General features: G+C 38.5%; 1 protein-coding gene across 1 annotated transcript in view; it reads left to right on the top strand.

The window, feature by feature from the left end:
* Nucleotides 1–24,048, top strand: part of LOC126474748 (dynein beta chain, ciliary-like) — a 734,368-nt gene that overhangs the window by 509,909 nt on the left and 200,411 nt on the right. The window contains exons 55-57 of the mRNA XM_050102225.1: nucleotides 2,930–3,163; nucleotides 3,396–3,522; nucleotides 12,455–12,588. Coding sequence (XP_049958182.1) covers nucleotides 2,930–3,163; nucleotides 3,396–3,522; nucleotides 12,455–12,588 — 495 coding nt within the window. The remainder of the gene's footprint in view (nucleotides 1–2,929; nucleotides 3,164–3,395; nucleotides 3,523–12,454; nucleotides 12,589–24,048) is intronic.

The raw sequence follows: 24,048 nt of genomic DNA, 5'->3' as shown, positions 1-24,048 counted from the left end.
GCAAGTCTAGTGTCTAGCCACTGTGCCACCTTGCTTGGTCTATACTTATAAGAAACTTATATATGTAGCTGTTGTGTTGGGGAAAAGAAGAAAGAAGAGAGGTATTTAATATCATATCAACAATGAGGTCATTATAAATTGAAAACAAGCTTGAAATGTGTCAAAGGATGCTGGAGGAAATCAGCCTTGCCCTTTCAAAGATGGCATTTGCCTGGATCAATTTTCGAAAATCACAGTAAATCTAAACCTGAATGGCAGGATGCAGATTTGAATTGTTATCCTCCCAAATACGAATCCAGTATGCTAACCACTGCAGCACCTTGCTCGGCTCTTGCTGTTATGGAGAAGTGCTGCCATAGAGAACGGAATAGTTTCACAAGTCAGATGACTGTGATGTCATTAGAGCTTGTACTGCCCATCAGGTTTACAGTCAAGTGAAGGAATAGCAAGACATGTTATATCACTGGATCTGATTATGGGCAGATACTGGGTGTGCTACGAATGGTGCACTCCATCTCCAAGGACACACAACACTGAGTTTTTCACAGAATGCCTTGTCAAGGGGTATTTTGTGAGTACCTCAGTTCAAGTAAAACTACCACTGTCAGTGGCAGCTGCTGTATCAATGATAGGAGGATGTGCTTGGTATTGCAGATTGTAACAGAAGAAACACAACCCACAGTGCAGCAAATCACTCACTGTTTCATTACTGGGCTGCAATAGTTGATGATAAGTGGTATCATCCACATCCAGCTTCTTGTTATTGGGCTACAGAGATTATTACTGACATAGGATTATGGCTACTGGATGCTCTGATGTATGGAAAAAAAGTCACCAGGTTCTAAAAGTCACAGTACACATTGGTGCTCGCTAATGTAGAGTGGCAGTATACCAAAAACCACATCACGTGATGCATGTCGCTCATCAACAGGCCATCATTAATGCATGTGGTAGAGGTGCTATCACATGGGGCCTGCTTACACGGGATGAAATAGGCCCCTTACCATGTGGGGCCTGCTTACACGAGACTAAATAGGCCCCTGATACAGCTGCCAGGGTCTCTCACTAGCAAGTGACACAGGAAAGTACTGTCCAGTTATGTGCATATGTTTGTTGGCCTACAGCACATTGCATAAGATTTGAACCTGTTGCTAGACAGTGCATCACATTGTCATATGCAAACTCTTAAGAAAATTTTGAAAAACACTCCATAGGTAGTCTCACTGGATCTCATCTAGGCTACCATTGAGCAAAATGAGCATGCCATACCACAGCTCCAACAAATATTCATGTCTTGTGGGTAGTGGCTGAATGTCATTAAGTCAGTCATGTTCTGAAGTTCATGCCATATGTTTTTGTTACCACTGACATCTTGGTGGAAAGGAGTGGTACACACTAGTTGAAAGGGATGTCTAATTCTGTTGACTATTAGTGTAAACATTCATATACTTCTGTTAAAGAAATATTGGTTCATATTTTCACATGTATAGATAGTTCAGCATACTGTCAGTGTAAAAGCATTCAGACTAGTTTGAAAAGTGGTGTCCTGAGTGTGAGTGATCAAGGGGTAAGTGTGCATATTTTTTCACACAATGTAGCCGGGAACTGTTGACAAATTTTATATGATACTCATTGTCATTTATCTGTTGCAAACTTGTGCTACTGTTACCAGCTTTCAGGGATGATCATGATTGGTAAATGTTTCAATTTGAGGTATGAGGCCATGGTCTGGAAATGACGGAGTTGAAAGTTATAAGTGAAAATCATTCTCATACCTCTGACAGTGTAATATGTGTGCTGGTACTGTTGTTGGTAATATTGAAGGGTAGGCAACTTTCAGAGGTGGTAGTATGGGCCAAAACAAGAAAAATAAGTATAGTAAAAATGCAGGCCTTAAGAGCTATGAGCACTTGTTCATCTTCAATACTGTTAAACAGGTCTCTTCTACTGCAAGCTCTTTGGTTTCCATGTTTCTGGAGGAGGTACTATGAACCAAAATAAGGAAAAAAGTCCAGTAAATATGGACTGTAAAATACAAACCTTAAGGGCCATGAGCACCTCTTCATCTTTGCTAGTGTGAAACACATCTCTTCTACTGAACAAGTAAAATTATTAAGATATGCATTTTAGAGCCCATATTTAATGGACACTTTTTTCTTGTTTTGATCCATGTTACCTTCTCCAAAAGTATGGAAACTGAAGAACTGGAAGTAGAGGAGATGTGTTTCACAGTATCGAAGGTGGACAAGTGCTCATAGCTCTTAAGGTATTCATTTTAGAGCCCTTATTTACTAGACTTTTTTTCTTGTTTTGGTTCACACTACCAACTCTGAAAGTTGCCTACCCTAAAATCTGAGCAATAAATGGTAGTGATACATGTATTTCACTATCAGAGGCATCAGAATGATTTTCCTTATAACTTTTGACTCAGTCATTTCCAGACCAGGGTCTTGAACTCAAATTGATGGATTTACCCTACTCCATAACCTCTTAAAGTCTGTAAAGTAACCAGAGAATCACCCTCTACTTACACTCTTTAAATCAGTTAGTATGTAAATAAAACTGCCTCTGTGCCACAGTTTTTTACTAGGCACAGTCCAATTGGAGGTGGTAACATATTATCTTCTTCTAGTTTATCACCTGATTTACCATCCAGTTGTATGGAGCCTTCTATTTAACGTGTGATTCAAACTATGCTGCAATTTGGCATGTTTACATTTACTAAGTATTGTGAGAATGGAAGAACTGATAACTGACAGAAAAAGTTGTAAGACCAACCACAGATTGAACTTTAAATCTCTGAATTTTTAGTCTTGATGCAACAAGTCAACCACAGAGTCACACAATTAATCTGAGAATATGCTAGATTAATTTTGCTCCTTTAACACACATCCATTTTTAACATTTCTCTTGATTTATAAATTTTTAGCAAGAATTCCTAGAGTCTGCAGCCAGGTTCATGGCTTATGTGCACACATCTGTGAACTCTATGTCTCGGGTGTACCTGCAGAATGAGCGGCGATACAACTATACAACGCCTAAGTCATTCTTGGAACAAATTAGCCTTTATGGCAAACTCCTCTGTCAAAAAAGTGCTGAACTTCATGGGAAGATAGAACGTCTTGAGAATGGACTGGAAAAACTGAAGAGCACTGCTGAGCAGGCAAGTATACGATATGTGCATACAGTAAATAACAGGATATGGAAAAAGACAACCTTTGCATAAAATTTGAAGTTTTATGTAATATTTGTGCACTTAATTTAAGAACCAACTCCTTATTATTGCTAACATTTGTTATGGTCTTTGATAATGTTTCCTTTGATTAGTCCTTTTATTGGTATCATACAGTGTGGATTTAAAAAAAAAAAAAATATTACTGATCGTAATATCCTAGGTTGATGATCTGAAAGCCAAGTTAGCTGTTCAGGAAATAGAGCTGAAACAAAAGAATGAAGCAGCAGATGCACTGATTGAAGTTGTAAGAGTAGAGACTGAAAAAGTGTCAACAGAAAAAGCAGTTGGTGAGTAAAAAAATTAACTCTTATAAAATGATTTGTAGATATAGACTTAAAAAAAAAAAAAAAAAAAAAAAAAAAAAAAAAAAAAAATATATATGCATTCAAATCACAGATGCCAGTATGTCAAAAGACATAACAGTAGAACCTTAGATTCCATCCTGAAAATCAGATTGTAGTACTGTGTTATGAATTTCCAAATTCTAAAAAGAATGTACACCAATAGTGCTGAAGCCACTGTGGCTGGAAAACAGTTGATAATTTTGGAACATTTTCGCCATGTGAGCGAACCTGGCTCCCTAATCAATTGCTATGCTCTGGTTCAAGCTTCTCATAATAGCACTAGAACAACAAAAGAGATCAAACAACACTTTTCAACTTTTATTTCTGCAATAACAAACTCAGTTTTTGGCATTTTTTCGCCAGAATTTGTGACTTTTTCTTATTTCTTGTACTTTTGACAATAGTGTACTACAATTTGCTGAAAGAGAGGGGGGGGGGGGGGGGGAGGGAAGGAGGAGAAAGATATAACCACATTTATATTATAGATCTGGCACTATGTGTCATTGCTAGACAGAAGAAAAGAAAACTTTAGGGATGGCAGAAGACAAGGTGTTGTAGGAGCATTATAATAACATTTAAATCTGGCATGCTGTATTTTCAAAGTGACAATGAAGTTATTGCCGTAATCCTTATTTCATTAAAATCAGAATGTATATAAAATATCCTTTCTGGGTGTACAATAATTCAGTTTCCACCAACACATCTATAGTAAGAGGAGTTACATAAAGTGTACAACTTTCCAGTCTTACTAGCCTCACATATGAACATCGATAACAATGTAAATGAAAGTGAATGGTAACAAGGATAAAATATTAAGTAAGAAAATGAGTTTTGGAGCTCACCAACATATGTTTTGCTTTAACAATGATATGAAAAGTGCATGACACCATTGTAACATTACACCAATAACAGATAAACTTGTCATCACAAGCATAAGATAAGTAAAACCCACAAATCCTAAATATCACAAGCATAAGATAAGTAAAAATCACTAGTTGTAATCTTCAGATTAGAAAATAGGAACACCACTCCCATCATACTATCCCTCCCCCTCCGTGCCCCAGCCTCCTCCTTACCCCCACCCAGTTGCCACTCCCATCATGCACTGGTGCTGCTGCTCACAGTGTAGTTTCAGCTCTCTGAGACTGCAGATGTGTATGCAAGTTTCGCTTGCGTGAGTGTGTGTATGTGCGTGTTTGTATGTGTGTCTACTGCTGACAAAGGCCTTAATGGCCAAAAGCTGTGACTGTGTGAATCTTTTTACTGTGTCTATCGCGACTCAGCATCTCCACTATATGGCGAGTAGCAACTTCTCTTCTCTCGTATTGTTACATTCCATCCTGGATTTTCCATTGTTTGATTTCATTTTATTTCATGATGATGCCAGTGATGTACATAATTTACATCAGATCTTCAGCAACATGCATCCTTCATTGAAGTTTACCACCAAAACAGAGACAGACAATGGGATCATTTTCTTAAATTTGAGAACTGCAATATGTAACGGTACACAACCATTCAACATGTTCAGGAAAGAAATAACTACGGATGTCATTATCACTAGTAACACATGTCATCCAGTATCTTACAAGCATGCTTTTCTATACAGTAGGACAGATAGAGTTACCAGACTTCCTTTGTCAGAACAATGTGTAGTGGAAGAACTTAACACTTTAAAGTATATAGGTCTGAAGAACAGGTATGATTCACAGCTAGTAGATAAACTATAGAACAAAAAATTAAAGCCCAGAGACAAAATTGAGAAATATGAAATTACTTCAGAAGAAGTTATTGCGGAACCAGAACCTAAGTATGCTGTTTTACTGTATTTTGGCAATGTCTCAGACAAGATAAAACAAATTTTTAAAAGAAGCAATATTACTTTGGCATTTCAGACTGAGAGGGGGGTTAGGAATGAAAATGTAACAACATACTGAACAAGGATCTATTTGTTATCAATCTGGTATTTACGGTATGAATTGCTTACAGTTAAGATTTATATTGGCCTAATAGGTAGAAAATAAATTATGAACAAGGTTTAAAGGGCACACATATCTGAGCAATTCATATGCATTTGGTATGCACCTAAAACCATACCATCACACCATGGGGAACATCTCTGATCAAATGCAGGTATTACACAGAGTATATAAGAATGTTATTGTGAACTTATTGGAGGAAACTGAAATATTTGCAGGGATGATTGTACACCCATAAAGAATACTAAATGAATGAACTGATTCAAGAATTAAAAATTATCTCATCAACTTTATTGATGTCTTTTAGAAAATAGGATGCAAGGATTAATTGTAAAGTTTGTTTACTAGGACGGAATCTTGTAATCTTCCATTCCAACAGCTTTTCTTCTTTCTGTTTTGTGTTGACAGTAGGATTATATAGTAGTATAAATTGTTGTCATATTTACTTTGTTATTGTTGCTTCCTGAATGTGACAGCTGACCATAACTGTGTTAGCATATTTTTCTGTTTTAGAATTTGAAGTTTAGGACTTGTGATTTTTACTTACCTTATGCTTGTGATGACTACAACTTCTGGTTTTTAATCATCTTATGCTTGTGATAGCAATTCATATGTTGTTAGTGTAATAGTTATAACAGTGCCACATAATTTTTGTATTATTATTAAAATTTAAGTTGGTGAGTTTCTCAGCTCATTTTCCTTACTTAACATTTTACCAATGTACACCATTCACTTTCGTTTTTATGGATAGTTATATGTGAGGGTAGTAAGACTGATAAGTTGTACCCTTTGTATTACTCCTTGTACTATAGATGTGTTGGAGGAAACTGAATTATTCACAAGGATGATTCTACACCCAGAAAGGAAACTTGATGTATATACTGATTTTAATGAAGTAAGAACTACCTCAATAACTTTGTTGTAACTTCGAAGGTATAGGATGCCAGATTTAAATGTAATTTTCATGCTACTACAACATTTTGTATTCTACCATCCCTATAGTTTTCTTGTCTTCTGTCTTGTGATGACACATAGGGGTAGATCTTTAATATAAATGTTGTTATATGTTTATTCCTTTTTGTTGCATCCTATATTCTAAAAGATGTCAACAAAGTTGTTGAGATAATTTGTAAATCAGTTTATTCATTTAGTATTTTCTATGAGTGTGCAATCATCCCTGCAAATAATTCCATTTCCTCCAATAAGGGGATTATGACCTGCATTTTCTACTTACCGTGTGGTGTTGACATATTATGCCTGATGTGAGCTATAATAATTACAACTATATCACTCATTTTGTATATTGTTACAACAATAGTGGTTAGTTTTATAGTTCATTTTCTTCTCTTACTTAACACTTTACCTAGAATTCTTTTTAGGGTCTCACCATATATGTGGATAAATTGGTGTGCAAGTAAACATAAAGGGTACTGCTTGTGCCCTTTGTGTTTACTTTATGTTTGTAAGATATTTGTTCTTAGTCATCAATTGTATTGTAGAAACCAAACTCTCCTGCAAAAATAAAATAATAAAATAAAATTAGCCCTGACTTCTATTTTAATCTTTCACTTAAGATGCAGCATAGTATTTTATGTAAATGTGTTTTACATTTTGACCTTGTGATCTTTGATGTCTTCAAGTATGTTCAATGTTGTAGTATCTTTGTACTCCATGGTGCTTGACCATGATATTGTGACTATATGTAATTCTGTTATTGACTATACTGAGCCTATTTAATGTCTTCATTTGTAAGGATTAGTACTTGCATTTCACACAGTTATTGTGTTCAGAGTTGTCCTGCTTAACTGTAATTATATACCTCAAATTTTAAAGAATGTGTGTTGTGTAATGTTCATAAAGTTGTGGAGGCATCAATGGTGACAAGCAAGGCGTGTGGTGGGAGTGAGCGGGCACAAATTTCAGATGAAATAGGAAATGGTTGATGTCTTTAATGTAGGAAAGTACTCTTTATACTGTTGGTTGCAGGTTTTGATCAACTAAGGCAGATATATGATTGGTGGATGCCCTGAAGACAGTTACTATGGGACACCAGCGTGGTTGTGTTTGTGGAAGAACCTTCTAGTAAACAGTATTGGTTAAAAACAGTCTTGGTTGTAATTTTATTTTATTTTATTTTTCAACAATGCGTTTCGCCTTATTTAGGTATCTTCAGGTTATCTAAATAGAAAACAGAGAACAAATACATCTATTTAAGAATCGCGATCGTGTTGTGCAGACTTGGATACCTTTTAAGCATGTATAAACAGATCACTTATTGAAAGAGCAAATATCTTAATTTGGTATTTCTTAATAATCCTTTAGTCAGTGTAGCCAAAGGGCATCATCGAATATATCAGGCCAACATCACCTTCGTTAAACTCAGTCAAAACTAGAAATATAAAATAGTACAATCATTACCTTTTCTAGATGGACACGAGAGGCACCAAGATCTGCATAACGCGTTCCTGTTCACAGGAGTGAGTAACAGTAAGATGGGGGCTCAGCTAGTAAGCATAATGCGCCACAGTGTCGTGTGCCAGTACTGAAGCCTAATACAGAATCACCTCAAGAGGTGGCGCTGCGATGCAGCAGTGATTAAAAATGAGAGATCGTAAACTGTATACACATACCCACTAAAACTTTATAAATGTAATGCACATAAAACGTTGATAAGATGGAATTACTAGGGGCAACACCTGTGCAAAATTTTGATGAAGTAAAATATAAATGAAGGCAGTAAATTTAAAATGAGAAAACAAGTTGTTTAATACAACACACAGATGCAGTACATAAACAGATTTTGCGTATTATATACCACTAGAATGAGAACATCAAAAACACAGGACCGTAATTTCAAATAAAGAGGCCACCCATTTAACACTCAATACTGAATCATTCGGAGCTAGAACATCTAGCAAGAAGACTTTTTTTTTATAAAATACAAGTAAAATTATTAGGCTTCAAAAATACACACCAACGTGGAAGATAGACGTTATGCGGGTAAACCCCCCCCCCCCCCCCCCTACCCCCCACCCCACCACCCCCTCATTTTCTTATATCTACATGGAAATGAGTAAAATGCGTCATCATTTAAAGGGACAAACTCACAAGTATCCTATTTGAGTAAAAAAAAAACCTAATGGCCTTGCTAAGAAGACGACATGAAACCAGAGAGGAACAGGGCTGATATTAGGCAGAACTACGAGAGCTCCAGGATTACATTAATAACACTGATTTCATAACTTCTAAAAAGGCCTGATTGTCACCATATATTTGTCCATTAAGGAGAGACAAATCTTTGTCTTCCATATGCCTAAATATTTCAATTTCTTCCAAAATGTTTCACTTCTTACCCTTTTGTGCAAAATGCAAAATCTTAAGATTTTGTACTTGTGGAGGACTGGTGGCCACTGGCTTTAAGGTGTTGGGCAAAGGCAGAGCTCTGTTTTACCTGTCCCCATCTATTAAGAAGATGTTCTTGCAATCTAATTTTGAAGGTTCTGCCTGTTTGTCCAACATATCCTGCATTACAATCGCGACACTCCAGCAGATATACCCCCGATGCCAAAAAGGTTGTTCTTTTTAGGTGATTCATTATGTATATACATAAACTGGAGATTGGTAGCTGCGGAAAATACTATACAAGAGCCCACTCCCTGGAAAAGTTTTGCCAGTTCATAACTAAAATTGCACATAAATGGCAAGGAAATGTAAATGTGCTCCGCGACAGAAGGTGCATCGGGTGAACTCTGAAGGGGCATCATTGTTTTGTCTTGGTATATCTTATCAACGAGCGCAACACTGTAGTCATTATTATGGTCGATATACTTTAGATTGTCAAGTTCCCTATTAACTGTGTCTTCAGATAATGGCAGTTCGCATAGACGCGTGATCATAGCTCTAAAAAAACTAATCTAATGCTGGTGTGGATGGCAGGAAGAAGCATGAATAATAGCATCTGTGGTCGTGGCTTTCCTAAAGGTATCTATGGATACCTTGTTATCTAGTGGTATATGATACGAAAAATCTGTTTATGTACTCCATCTGTGTGTTGTATTAAACAACTTGTTTTCTCATTTTAAATTTACCGCCTTCATTTATATTTTACTTCGTCAAAATTTTAGGATAAGTTAAGCTCAGGTGTTGCCCCTAGTAATTCCATCTTATCAATGTTTTATGTGCATTACATTTATAAACATTTAGTGGGTATGTATATACAGTTTACGATCTCTCATTTTTAATCGCTGCTGTGTCACAGCGCCACCTCTTGAGGTGATTCTGTATTAGGCTTCAGTACTGGCACACGACGCTGTGGCGCATTATGCTTACTACCTGAGCCCCCATCTTACTGTTACTCGCTCCTGTGAATGGGAACGCATTATGCAGATCTTGGTGCCTCTCACATCCATCTAGAAAAGGTAATTATTTTACTATTTTATATTTCTAGTTTTGACTGAGTTTAACGAAGGTGATGTTGGCCTGATATATTCGACGATGCCCTTTGGCTACACCGACTAAAGTATTCTTAAGAATTACCAAATTAAGGTATTTGCTCTTTCAATAGGTGATCTGTTTATATTTTCAATAGGTGATCTGTTTATACATGCTTATAGGTTATCCAAGTCTGCACAACACGATCGCGATTCTTAAATAGATGTATTTGTTCTCTGTTTTCTATTTAGATAACCTGAAGTTGCCTAAATAAGGTGAAACACGTCATTGAAAAATAAAAATAAAAAATAAATAAAATTGCAACCAAGACTGTTTTTAACCAATACTGTTAAGCACTGGTTTGCTGTTATGCCACATATGGACTGGAAGAAATTCCTTCTAGTAAACAACAGTACTTACATTTTGGCAGTTGTCATCCTTTCCATGTTAAACATTCCCTTCCATACACCCTTGGCATTTGAGACAAAAGCATCTCAAAGGTGGTAAAAAATTCTAGAAAACTGCAAGGTATCTTTAATGTAGGATACTTTTCAGATGCTTGCCCATATGTCTGACCACCTGTGGAGCACCGTCCAACCAGATAAAGATATCCATTTACGGGCTGACTGTAACTGCTGCCAACAACAAATCTGACATGGCTCAGAGGTCCACAAGTGGTAACAGAAAACCATAGAAAGTTGAGTGAGCTAAGACAGAAAGGGAAAGACCACCTTTACACTAAAAAAAAATAAAAAAGAGTAACTGACTTCCCATGGCAGAAATGACCAGGAAATGAGACGAGGGGGGAGGACAACATTACCCTCATTTAGACATCAATTTTATATTGTGTAAATTATAATCTTGTCAGAGTAGTGAGGCATTGTTGCTATTATATGAATTAAATTATATAACACAAATAATACTCAAATTTGTGGACAAATGCTTTTCAAATTATATATTTCTCTGAACTGCAATTGCAATTGAAGTTATACCAAAACTGGTTTAAACAAATTACTGGTGTCTTAAGAACTGTATATTTTATTGTTATTATTATAATCAGAGGTGTAAGTGAGACATTAAAAGTACGTAGGTGGGACAGCAATTTAATTTTGGGAAAGGGGAGGGAGGAGAGAGACTGTAGCAAACTGCTACACCCCCTATCCTCCACAGAACAGAACCCTGAATCCACACTGCATGGAGAAAATAACTACCAGCTCTTAAACATTTAATTTACAGAGTTTCTGTTTCCTTCCAGCTACGTAGTTCTTTCTCTCTCTCTCTCTCTCTCTCTCTCTCTCTCTCTCTCTCTTTTAGCTCATACAGGAAGGAAAGAGGGAAGGAAGATTAGGGTTTAGATTCTGTCTACATGGAATTTTCAGAACATTTAGATTTTATTCCATGAGGCCATGATACTCACTGACTGAAAAAGCCAGTTCCTCTTTCACTTTAAGAGCAAATTTATGTCAATTGTATGTTCTTTTAGTGAGACCACCCATGTGCTTCATGTGTTGCAACAAGTGTCACTCCACATAATTTTATGCACTGAAGATGTAAGGCAGCAGATATGCAACACTATATTTGTCACACAACTATTTTTAGCCTTCCCACACATCTTAGGGATAGGGACAATCTACATTTAGCAAACAAACAACACCTGTGGCCAATATAACAGGAATTTCATCCTTAAACTGAAGTAAAATGAAATATAAAACCAATCATAAAAATAGCACACAGAAAAATACATTAATCCGTGCATTATGACTATGACTCACTTTGTTGTAGTGATGCATGTGTGTTGTCACAGACAAGCAACCGGTCTCAGTGACAATGATGTAGGCTGCAACCACAGGAGACTATTGCAAGCAATAGTAATTAGCTGTACTGTAATATTGTTATGTAGAATGTTCACTCTTCTTGCAGTGTGATTTCAGGTTAACATCTGAATGGTTATGAGGGTGGATGGCTGTTGGTTGGCATGTGGTTGTCACTACAGATAAATATATGACAGTTTTGGCAGAAATATTATCTGAGAAGAAAAGTTGTACCTCTGCATCACAAGAGTAGCATATTGAGAGAGAATATTGATTCACAACCTGCTTTACTTTATATTTGACATAGCTAGAAAACAACACCGTATTTAAAATATGGAAAGCTGCTATTCCTTAAGGAGGTCACAGTTTACCATTTGTAGTATTCACCTCATGTGTGCCTTTTTGTACATAATGTTATATCACCTGTATACTGTAAATGTAAAATTTGTTTTGCTATGGTTGTTCCCCCTGCTGTTGTGCTATGGATGTTTGTATGGAGAACTATATTTGTATCAACATTTCTATTTGCTTCTTGTTTAACAATACTCCATTCTGTATTAGCATTATCCTTGGAATAAAAAAAAATTAGATGTATGTAGGGCATTTTCTAAACAACACACAATTTTTGATATAATAACTACTGTACATTTTCAGCCGATGAGGAGGAGCAAAAAGTAGCATGTATTGCAGAAGAGGTGACCAAAAAACAGCAGGACTGTGAAGAAGACTTGGCTAAAGCTGAGCCAGCCCTTACAGCTGCACAAGAGGCTCTTAACACTCTGAATAAGGTAAGAAGTTTAGTAATGGGGCTGTAATTCATTTCTTAAGCTATTGTAATAGTATGTATTGTGTCTGTTGGGTTTTATATGTTCACAGTATTTTGCTGAGTATTAACTGCATTTCTCAAAAGACAAAAACATCCACGTAAAAGGTGAGGTACAGACGAAACATACAAGTTCATTATTGAATTGAGGCAGTGCTGTACAATGTCAGAAGAGCTCTGATGGTGGGCTTGCGAGGTGGATTTGGTGCAGGCAGAGTATATTAAAAAATGCATTCTACCTTCACCAAATCTTCCTCACAATTCTGCTGTCAGTCACAGACTTTAAGAAAGGGTACTCTCACATGTAAGCTTAACAAAGTAACAATTTGTCAACAAGAAATTAATTAACCTGCATAAAAAAGTCAAATTTTGTAATTCAGAATCATTATATGAAACTATGAAAAAAGTGGCTGTGATTTGTGTAATTGTGTAAGGAACAATGTGTGTTCAGTTGTTGAAAAGTATTCTATATTTTGATACATGAAGACTCTGGAACCATATCTAAACAAAAGTTAATACATTTTTGTAAGTAAAATTGTAACAATCTCTAAACAAAACTGAATGCATTTCTGTAAATGAAATTGTAACAATCCGTTAAGACATGAAGTATTGTAATGGGAAGTCTAGGATGTAATATAAATGTCTACATGAGAATGAATCACTGTGCATCTAACAGAGGACACAATGAGCAATACATACACACACACAAAATCACCACCACTATAACCACTACCACCACACTCCAGGCACTGCACGGATCAAATGGGATGAATGGTAGTCTCAGATGGAATGATGAATGAGTGGATAAGATATGGAAGAAATGTGGGCTGGAGTAGCTGGAGAGAGAGAAGCATAGCAGGGGAAAAGTTAAATAAGATTGTGAAAATGTGGAACACATGAGTGTGCCAGAAGTGGCTGAAAAAAATATGGTGGGTGGAATAATGTGGAAGAACATCATGTGTGATAGAAAGGGAATACAGGTGGATTAGTATTGGGTAGGAAAGTACTAGCATGAAGTGTGAAGTTGGTATTGGGCAGAGTGACTGAATATTGTTTTGGGGAGGGAGTGGAGGTTGAAGCAGATGGATTATGGGGCTATCAGAAATTGAGAGCAGCAGGATTGAATAAGGAAAGCATATGTTGAAATAACAGTTCCAATCTGTGATCTGTGCAATACAGAAATGTCCGTGGTAGGGGCAGAGGATGAAGGATTCGTGTTTACTGAGTTTGGAACCAGCTTCTGAAGCCAGCCACATTATATTGAGCTGCACTCTATAGCCCAGCAGTCCTTATAGAGACACACTACGAGGTACTGTTCATGCTTGATGGTATAGAGACAATGTGCAATGGGGATGTTAGCATAAAGGAATGTATACCAGCTGTGGCAGAGTAAAGGTGGTGAAGGAACAGCAAATGAAGGGAACTGATAGAAGAAGTTGTTTGTGCTTTGGTGGATGCTGTGGTGGTATCTTTTTAGTGGAAGAAGTTATTTGTCTCTCTATGGAGGAGGATACTTTGTGAATGATGTGTAAACATGTTGGGTTGTAGCTGGAGTGGTTGATTTAAATGAATTTAGCGAGCATATAGAAAGTGGGAGTTCAAGGAGTAGTGGTGACTTTGGAATGAGACAGACTTAGAGAAGAGATTTTTGGATGGGCCAAGATATTTGAGAAGCACAGCACTTCTGTAATGACAGTGCTGCAACAGGGCATGTATATGGGTGTGTCCATCAGCTTACTACATCCTCCTCCCCCCATTCTCTGTCCTATATCAGGTAATCTGCAATTCTTGAGAGTGGTGAAACTTTTATCTGTAGAAAGCTCGATCAGGTGGTGGATGCAATGTCCTTCTGAGTTAATATGCTCTCATTGGGGAGGAGTCAAAGGAAGTAAGGTGAAATGAGGTTGGAGGTTAGAATCATGGAAAGTAGTGGGTAGTTGGGTTGGAGCAAGAAAAACACATGAGGTGTTGTTCACTTCTGGTTTCAATCTGATTTCCTTCAAATTAATTAGTCACCAACAATACCTTCATCTGGATGGGTCCAACTCATTTAATTCCAGAAAGTCCATCCCACACATTTTGGTTACTCATAAATGCCAAACCTACAGTGGTGTGCAGTTCTTCCTCCAATATTCTGGAAATTGAATTCATGCTTTCACCATTCAATATTACCCTGCCCATCTTGTCTAGAAACAGATTTCTCATGTATCACCTGGATACATATTCTAAGCTTCTCACATGTCAGTTGGTGAGACACAGAGAAGTGCTGCCTTTGGCACTCAAATCTACTCAGCACTGGAACAACTATGTCATGTTCTTTCCAGGATTTAAGCTACACCTCTTGCCTTGAAATGAGGAATATCTTTACTAAAAGCCTTTTGTCCTTTCCACATTGGTATTCTCCAAACAGGCCAATCTAAATGATATTCTTGTCAATCCCCATATCACTCAAGCTCCCAAGCCAGTGATCCATGTAACAAATCCAAGTGGAAGATCCAGATACGTCTACAGTCACTGTAAACTATTATAGCTTAATTAGTGATTTTTCTACTCCATTAGAGGAATGCTTATCTTTCAAAATATCCAAAACAGCCACCAACTTCACTACAACAGCTTTTCTGCACAGAGTAGGCAAAGACTGTCCCCTAGCATATTCTGCATCAAAAAACCCTTTGTCACTATAAACCAGCTATTTGTCTGTTATTGTGTTCGTTGATCCATAGAAAATAATTCTCAGTATTTATCACATCTATAAATTAATTTTTTTATATTTGTAACAGTAACATGGCCTTTGTTGGAAATGGAACTTACTCACACATATTCACACATACATAACTCACATAAACATTGCCACAGTCTCTGGCTGCTGAGGCCTCAACAGCCAGAGGCTGTTGTCATATGTGTGTGTGTGTGTGTGTGTGTGTGTGAGACAATTCTTTTTGTTGTGCACATCTGCGACTCAGCATCTCCACTGTATGGTGAGTAGCAACTGTCCTTTTGATAATATTGTTGCATTCCACCCTCGTCCTGGATTTTTCATTGTTGAATTTTTTTGATATTTGATCATTTTTGAAAAATGTAACCACATTCCAATAAACAAAGATAGGAAATGGCCTGTTCATTAGATTTTAATGTATAAACATTGGCCAACATAATAAAACAAAGTATTGTAATCTTTTGGACAAGATCTTCTTTCACCCAAAGAAAAGAGGTAAAGAACGTGAAGTTTCTGGGGTCAGGGATTAGAAGGGACAGCATTTTTCTTTAGAACAAGTTACCAAGTGGGTAGTTCTGAGGTACTGGTGTTTATATGAAGAATTAAATTTCACACCCTTAATGTATGAAGTATTTAGGGCACTGGAATCCTGTTGCATAGCGTGCCCTTCAACATAATATTTCACGCTGTGAGTCTGCTCAGAGGCTGTCTGTGTACCATCTTTCCATTCAGGTATGTGACCATTACAAAGATACACAAAGCCGGGTTAGGTCAGCTGGTATCTGGTACACATAATCTCATAGCTGTCTCTTTAATAAATAGGCTCTTTGGAGTGATTAAAACTTATGTAGATAATTGTCATAGGCTACACAGGACGAGTTTTATAGAGGATAAAGCCACAAGAATAAGCACACCCTTTAATAACAGCCTCATCTGTGAAGAAGAGAGACTGCCACATAGAGCTGAAGCCACTCATTGATGATTAGATCCCTAGCATTACCAGATTGCCAGGTGGCTAGTTGCTCTGTTTTACTCACTGTTTAAAAATCCTCAGGCATTTGCTCCGGGATTAAGATTAAGTGATATTGTGGTCTACTCATGGTGTAGTAGGGTGTCCGAGTGTTTGTCAAAGGAGGAAAGTATGTATGCAGTTCTATGAACATGACTGTTGTCTTCTTGGAAGATGGGAGTGTTCATAGCACACTCATCATGAAAATGTAGATGAAAGGGCTACACTTACAAAAAATATTGAAATAAACATCTTGGTTCATGTTCACAGAAATCTAAATGAGTAGGCCCATGTCGTGGTAGGACCTCCTCAAACCTGAACCACACACTGCAGGGTAAATTCTACATTGGGGAGCTGGTGCACTCGACACCTTTCATCATTTGAAGAGAGGCTAAATTGCTCTTTGTCAGACTGCATTACTTGCCCCCAATCAGCTGCTATCCAGTTTCTGCATTGTCTGGGTAATTTGAGAGGCTAAGACTTCTTATGGTTCTGTGAGAAATGGCCTTTTCATTGGTACACGACTCCTGATGTACATTGTATGCAGTTTCCTGTGCACTGTTAGCTCAAAAACGGTCCAAGGTGGCTCTGCATCACTAACAGCAAAAATTCCTGATGACTCTATAACCAATTATCATTTATTTGTCACTGATCCATGTCAATTAGGATCATTTTTACAACACTACCCTTACACCACATTACATGGCTTCGAGTATCTTGTAGAGGTGTTGGACGATCCGTATTGATTCACCAAGAAATCTAGCTACATTATTCACAATGTGGTCATGGGCATATCCAAATGTGATCTCTCCTTTCTGTCATTCTTTCATGTCTCCATGTTGAACCATCTTACTGCGTTGGCCTCATAAAACCATCTGGCACGTGACATACCACATCACTGCCATGGTGTTGGTCAGAAATGGAGAGTAACATGACTGTCTGGTACCAATTCTACACCTCTTGCAGCACTAAATAGAGAATATTTTGTCGATAGAGACTGTGAAACCAGGCAGAGAAGTGGGCAGAGTCCTGTTGACAATTCTGTAAGTTATGAGCTCTTGTCATCCTTGTAAATTCCAGCATTACTGTTGTCCGTTATCATGCAGTGTCATTGTGCAATAAACTCAAGATGTGAGAGATTCTCACAGGGACATGTGGCAAACTGTTGTCATTGGAATGCTGTGTTAGTAGACTTTCATAGCAATAGCACATCATTTTTCAAACTCTGTAAGCTTTTTGCACTTTTGTCATGGTTAACTTGGAGCATAGCTCTGTGAGAAAGCACTACTTTGCGTTGAAAGTAGTAAAAAAAAGAACCAAAGCCTAAATATTCACTGGTCATGTACAAAATATGCTTGATCAAATATGAATCCATTTTTTATTTTATTTTTCCAAACAATTGAAAGCCCAGCATGGAATAACAATGATACTATGAAAAAGATAGATTGTTTCTCACCATGTAGAGGAGACACTGTCCCACAGACAGGCACAACAAAAAGACATCTACATATTTTAGCTTTTGGTCAAAAGGCTTTCTTCTCAAGAAGAAAACTCACACACATCTGCAGAAGCACAAATCACACAGATGTGTGTGAATTGCGTTATGTGTGTGTTTCAGAAGGAGGCGTTTTGGCTAAAAGCTAAAACGTATAGCAATCTTTTCGGTGTTTCTGTCTGCGACTCAACTCTTCCCTTGTATGGTAAGTAACAACCTATCCTTTTCATAATATTATTTATACTTTTTAATTACTGGTAATGAACCTTTACTTTTGTAAAATGATGAATTCATAGCTGTATTACAAATGTAATATGTTTGCAGGGATGCTGGATTTGATTATAATATATGAACATATCGTTTGGTAACAGGCACACTTAAGGCCAGGTGACAGTGTTGCATGTACAAATATTATAAAATCTGTAATGCACCAAGCTAGAAATGGCTTATTGTCTTTCTTCATAGAGGTAGTATGTTTGTTACTCCTTCACACTGAAGTGGCTGGAGATAGCCTGTACCCGAACATTAACACGTAGGCTACAATTTATTCTGAAAAGATTCAGTGTTCCCATGGGTGAATAATGTGACTAAAAAGTCATTCATGAAAGTTAACTATCAAATGAATGCATTAAATTTAGTGTTGAGATATTGGCACCCAAGTATGAATTGGTGTGAAACATCATTAAAAAAATCATTGATCAAGTACCTGGTGAGATAACCACCTACTGGTCGGTCAATACTGTGATGATAAGTAACGAAGTATCTATGTAACCTGTAGATTTTTTAAACTCATTAGAGCTGTCGGGGTGCATCCCATAAGTTGGAGCCGAAGGTGGGTGTGTCTGTCATACTGATGCATAACCTGGGTGCACCAGGCGTGCCGTGCAGACCACCATCATCACTGGCAGAACCAAAGGATGGACTGTATTGATACCACAAATTCCTATCATCTCAACAAACTTGCCTTTCTAGTTTAAACACTTGCAGTTTCCCTTGTAAGTGATAAGGTCAAGGACAAACATCAAAAGTGGCAGGTATTCATCTGGGAACATCATGTTTTTCACGCGGATAGCTCTACATTGGCTGCCCCCATGTATCAAGAGTGAGATATCTCTACATACATACAGAGAATAAGAAGTCTCAGAGCATTGTTTATAGAGATGTATTACTGTACATTTCTGCTCCATACACAGCAAAACAATTATGATCTTTACTGTGCTAGGCTTGCCAGTAACAGTCATGTGGTATTTACTTCCTTTCCTGGCACATTTTGTAATCTGCTACCTTGTCATCTAAAATTTCTTTCCTTAAGTAAACGAGTAAGTTGTGAGCAATATGTATTCTGTCAGCTACAACCCGCACCCCACCCCTCTCCACCTTCTGACACCGCGGGTGTACTGAGCAACCAGTGGATTTCACCTCAATACCTCCAAGAGATAACTTTTGTTATGGGACTTACGCATGGATGGTGAGTTTTGACATTAACATTTCTTTATAAATAAATGTTAATCACGGGTAACACCACAGGGTTCAGCTAGTAGGATATATTACTGAAAGAGGAAATAGTAGCTAGATAGTACTAGTTTCAGTATGTGAGAGATATCCTATGTGCACCACCTTATTTATGTGCTTCCATGGTTTTCCTAGATAGTTTTTATTCTTTCTTCAATAATGAGGACACAACTCTATAAATAAACTAGATCAACTTTCTCGTGCTGTTACAGCAAAAATTGGCACCTTCCCTTTTTTAACTATTAATTTATGTATCTCACTGCTTCCTGCTTAGGTTAACTATTAGTCAGCTGGTGTTGGTGGGAAGGATCCATATGGCACAGGCTGTGGAGCAGTCATTGAAATGAAGGATATCATGTTTGGCAGTGTGTTCAGCAACAGGATAGTCCACTTGTTTCTTAGGCACAGTTTGTCAGTGGCCATTCATGTAGACAGGCAGCTCGTTGGTTGTCATGCCTACATAGAATGCAGCGCAGTGTTTATAGCTTAGCTTGTAGACCACATGACTGGTTTCACAGGTATGGTATGGTGATGTTAGTAACCAGACTGGAGTAGGTAGTGGTGGAAGGATGTATGGGACAGGTCTTGCATCTAGGTCTATTAAAGTTGTAATAACCATGAGGTAAGGGATTGGGAGCAGGGGTTGTGTAAGGAAGAACGAGTATATTGTGTACCTTTGGTGGACAATGGTATACAACTGTGGGAGGGGTGGGAAGGATAGTGGACAGGACATTTCTCATTTAAGGACATGACGAGAGGTAATTGAAACCCTGGTGGAGAATGTAATTCAGTTGCTCTGGTCCTAGGTGGTACTGAGTTACAAGGGGAATGCTCCTCTGTGGCCAGACAGTGGGGCTTTGGGAGCTGATGGTAGACTGGAAAGATAAGGCACAGGGGATATGTTTTTGTACAAGGTTGGGAGGAAAATTATGGTCAGTGGAGGCTTCAGTGAGACCGTTGGTATATTTCGAGAGGGACTGCTCATCACTGCAGATGCGATGACCATGGGTGGCTAGGTTGTACGGAAGGGACTTCTTGGTATGGAATGGGTGGCAGCTGTCGAAGTGGAGGTATTGCTCGTGGTTAGCAGGTTTGATATGGATGGAGGTACTGACATAGCCTTCTTCAAGGTGGAGGTCAAGATCCACGAAGGTGGCTTGTTGGGTTGAGTAGCACCAGCTGAAGCAGATGGGGGAAAAGTTATTGAGGTTCTGGAGGATTGTGGATAGGGTGTCCTCGCCTTCGATCCAGATGGCAAAGATGTCATCACTGAATCTGAACCAGGTGAGGGGCTTATGATTCTGGGTGTTTAGGAAGGATTCCTCTAGATGGCCCATGAATACATTGGCATAGGATGGTGCCATGCAGGTGCCCATGGCCGTACCCTGGGTTTGTTTGTAGGTAATGCCTTCAAAGAACAAGTAATTGTGAGTGAGGATATAGTTGGTCATGGTGACTAGGAAGGTGGTTGTGGGTATGGAATCTGTCGGACATTGGGAAAGGTAGTGTTCAATAGCAGTAAGGCCATGGGAATTAGGAATGTTAGTGTACAGGGCAGTGGCATCAATAGTGACGAGCAGGGTGCTGTGTGATAAAGGGACAGGAAATGTGGAGAGTCAATGGAGGAAGTGGTTGGTATCTTTTATATAGGAGGGTAGATTCTGGGTAATATGTTGAAGGTGTTGGTCTATGAGAGCAGAGATTCTCTCAGTTGGGGCACAGTAACCGTCCACAGTGGGGTGTCCTGGGTGGTTAGGTTTACGGAGTTTAGGAAGCATTTAGATGGTAGGAGTGCAGGGAGGGGTAGGGGTGAGTAGAGAGATGGACTCCAGGGAGAGGTTATGCTATGGGCCGAAGGATGTGACTAGTCACTAGAGATCCTGCTGTATTACTGGAATGGGGTCACTGCGGCAAGGTTTTTCTGTATCTGTTTCTCTCCTTTTCTGCTAATCTCCCCCATCCATCCTGTCCACACCTCTCTCCTGCCTGTCACCCAACTTGCAGCACTTCACTGTCTGCCATCCCCACCATACTGTCCCTCCCCCTCGTTAACTCAGCCTCCTCCTTTCCCCTGCCCAGTCACCACTCCCACCATGCACTGGTGCTGCTGCTCACAGTGTGGTTTCAGTTGCCTGAAAATGCATTTGTATGTGTGAATTGTGTTTATGTGTGTGTGTGTGTGTGAGAGAGAGAGAGAGATGTGTGTGTTGTGTGTGTGTGTGTGTGTGTGTGTGTGTGTGTGTGTGTATTGTTGACAAAGGCCATTGGCTGAAAGCCTTAAGTGTGAAAATCTTTTTGTTGTGCCTATCTGCAACTCAGCATCTCCGCTTCTCATAATATTGTTACTGCCTTTTATCTTATAGTAAATTTTTCATCACATATATTGTGATGCTTGGGAACAGAGTGTTAAATGGAGTACTGGAAGGAAGTCAACACCTCATGTACAGGGTTATTCAGTTGCACCTACCAAAATTGTCAGATACTTCCCATCAAACGTGTGAAGTTGTCAAAAGGTCAGTATCCCCTTGCTGGCATATTGTGTGGTACTAGCGTCCAGTAAGCTCATCTTATAAACAATGCTGAACACACCTGACAGGTAGTATAGTCCATTTGCAAAACATCAGTCCTTTAAATTATTTATCTATGTCATTCTACCATGTAACTATGTTAGTATGTTGTGCCTAGCAACAGATTTAACAGAGTGAAATTAATCCTTAATACTAAGTAACAGTGAAGTAAATACTGTATTAGACAATGAACTGATGGAGTTTGTATTCTGGCCTATTTGTAATACAAGCACATTCCCAAAAGTCTAGTATGGTGATGTGGTTAGGCATTAGCCAAGTAATGAATGAGACATGTCATCAGTGGTTCGAGTCCTGCATTGCTCAAAAGTTTTTGCATCGGTACAATGTGTTAGTATGTAAGCACAGGGCAATGTTTACCACATCCCAACAAGAAAACAATGCTGTTATTGATATTGTGCCCTGTGTACACTGTTCTGGCATAAGGCCTGAATATAGTCTTTGCTGTCAGTCGTCATGTTTTCCACAGACGAATACGTTGACGTTATCCTTATTTATGGGGAAGCAAGAAAAAATGCGATCAAGGTGCTATGCCTGTATCAGGAACATAGTCAGACAGGCGATACATGACTGCGAAGACATTGCACAGTGTTGAAAGAAGTGTAAGGAAAGCAGCTGTAATTCAGAAGTACCATCTGTCTGAGAGAGGACTGTAACATCTGGTGAAAATGCTGGATACAGCTCAAATCAATCCACACATGAGTACAAGGGCAATTGCACAACAGTTGAACACCAGCCAGTCGTACATATGGCAAATATTGTATTCACATAAATATCAACCATGCCATCCACATCACACTAAGAGCTCCATGGGTAGTATTTCGAAGCTTGAATGACTTTCTGTTAGTGGCTTTAGGAAATCTGGAAAATGATACAGCATTCCTATTTTGCATCTTGGACAAATTATGATTCCACAATAATGGTACCATCAGTCACCACAACATGCGCTACTGGAGTACTGACAATCCTCATTGTATGTGATGGTCAATCTATCGTGTACAATGGGGAATGAATGTTTGGTGTCAAATCTTGGGTGATTGTCTTATTGGACCATATTTCTTTGAGAGTCATTTGACAGGCACATGCTACCTGCACTTTCTGTGTCAGGAACTGCCACTGCTGCTGGAGGAAGTGCCATTGCAATATCATTTAACGATGTGGTTTTAACAGGATGGAGCTCTACCACATTCAGATTTACCCATTCGTAACCATCTGAATGAGGAACTTCCAGGAAAATGGATAGGAAGAGGAGGACATATTGCTTGACCCACCAGATGAGCAGATTTAACACGTCTTGCACACATGGTTTAGGGGCAGTGCAATTGGCTAATAATCAAAACATTCTCGGTCCTGTGTTCCAACCCTACCACTGCTTAGATTTTGAATAAAAATCATCAACAATGGTGATTGAAGACTTCTGGCATAAGACGCCACTCTCGTTCTGTCAGAGGCCCTGTCAGAGAGGGCAGAGGAGCACTAAGAGGGTCAGGGCACTCTCTTTCCCTAGGGGTGGGAAACTGGTGGCAAAAGATTCCAGACTAGTCCCTCACTTGGAACTCCAGGAGGGGCTGACAAGGCGATGTGACCATGAGAAAAAGATTGAGTAACCAACAAAAGTATAATATTGTAAGAGTTGAGGAATGGCATGTTAGAAGTTTGAACTGGTAGGCGAGCTAGAAAATCTGAAAAGATAAATACTAAGACTCAATCTAGGTATAGCATGGGTCAGTGAAGTAAAATGGAAAGAAGATTTCTGGTCAGATGAGTATAGGGTAATATCAGCAGCAACAGAAAATGGTTTAACAGAAGTAGTATTCATTATGAATAGGAATGTAGGGCAGAGAGTGAGTTACTGTGAACAGTCCAGTGACAGGGTTGTTCTCATCAGCAGCGACAGCAAATGAATACCAACAATAATTGTTCAGGTATACATGCCAACATTGCAAGCAGAAGTGAAGAGATAGGGAAAGCATATGAGGATACTGAATGAGTAATTCAGTCTATAAAGGGAGAATAAAATCTAATAGTCTTGGGAGATTGATTGTGGGGAAGGAATAGAAGAAAGGACCACAGGGGACTATAGGCTTAGTAGTAGGAATGAGAGAGGA

Source organism: Schistocerca serialis, chromosome 4 (genome assembly GCF_023864345.2).
Source record: "Schistocerca serialis cubense isolate TAMUIC-IGC-003099 chromosome 4, iqSchSeri2.2, whole genome shotgun sequence".
Classification (NCBI taxonomy): domain Eukaryota; kingdom Metazoa; phylum Arthropoda; class Insecta; order Orthoptera; family Acrididae; genus Schistocerca; species Schistocerca serialis.
Note: the sequence above shows the minus strand (reverse complement) of the source record. Positions and strands in the feature narration are given on the sequence as shown.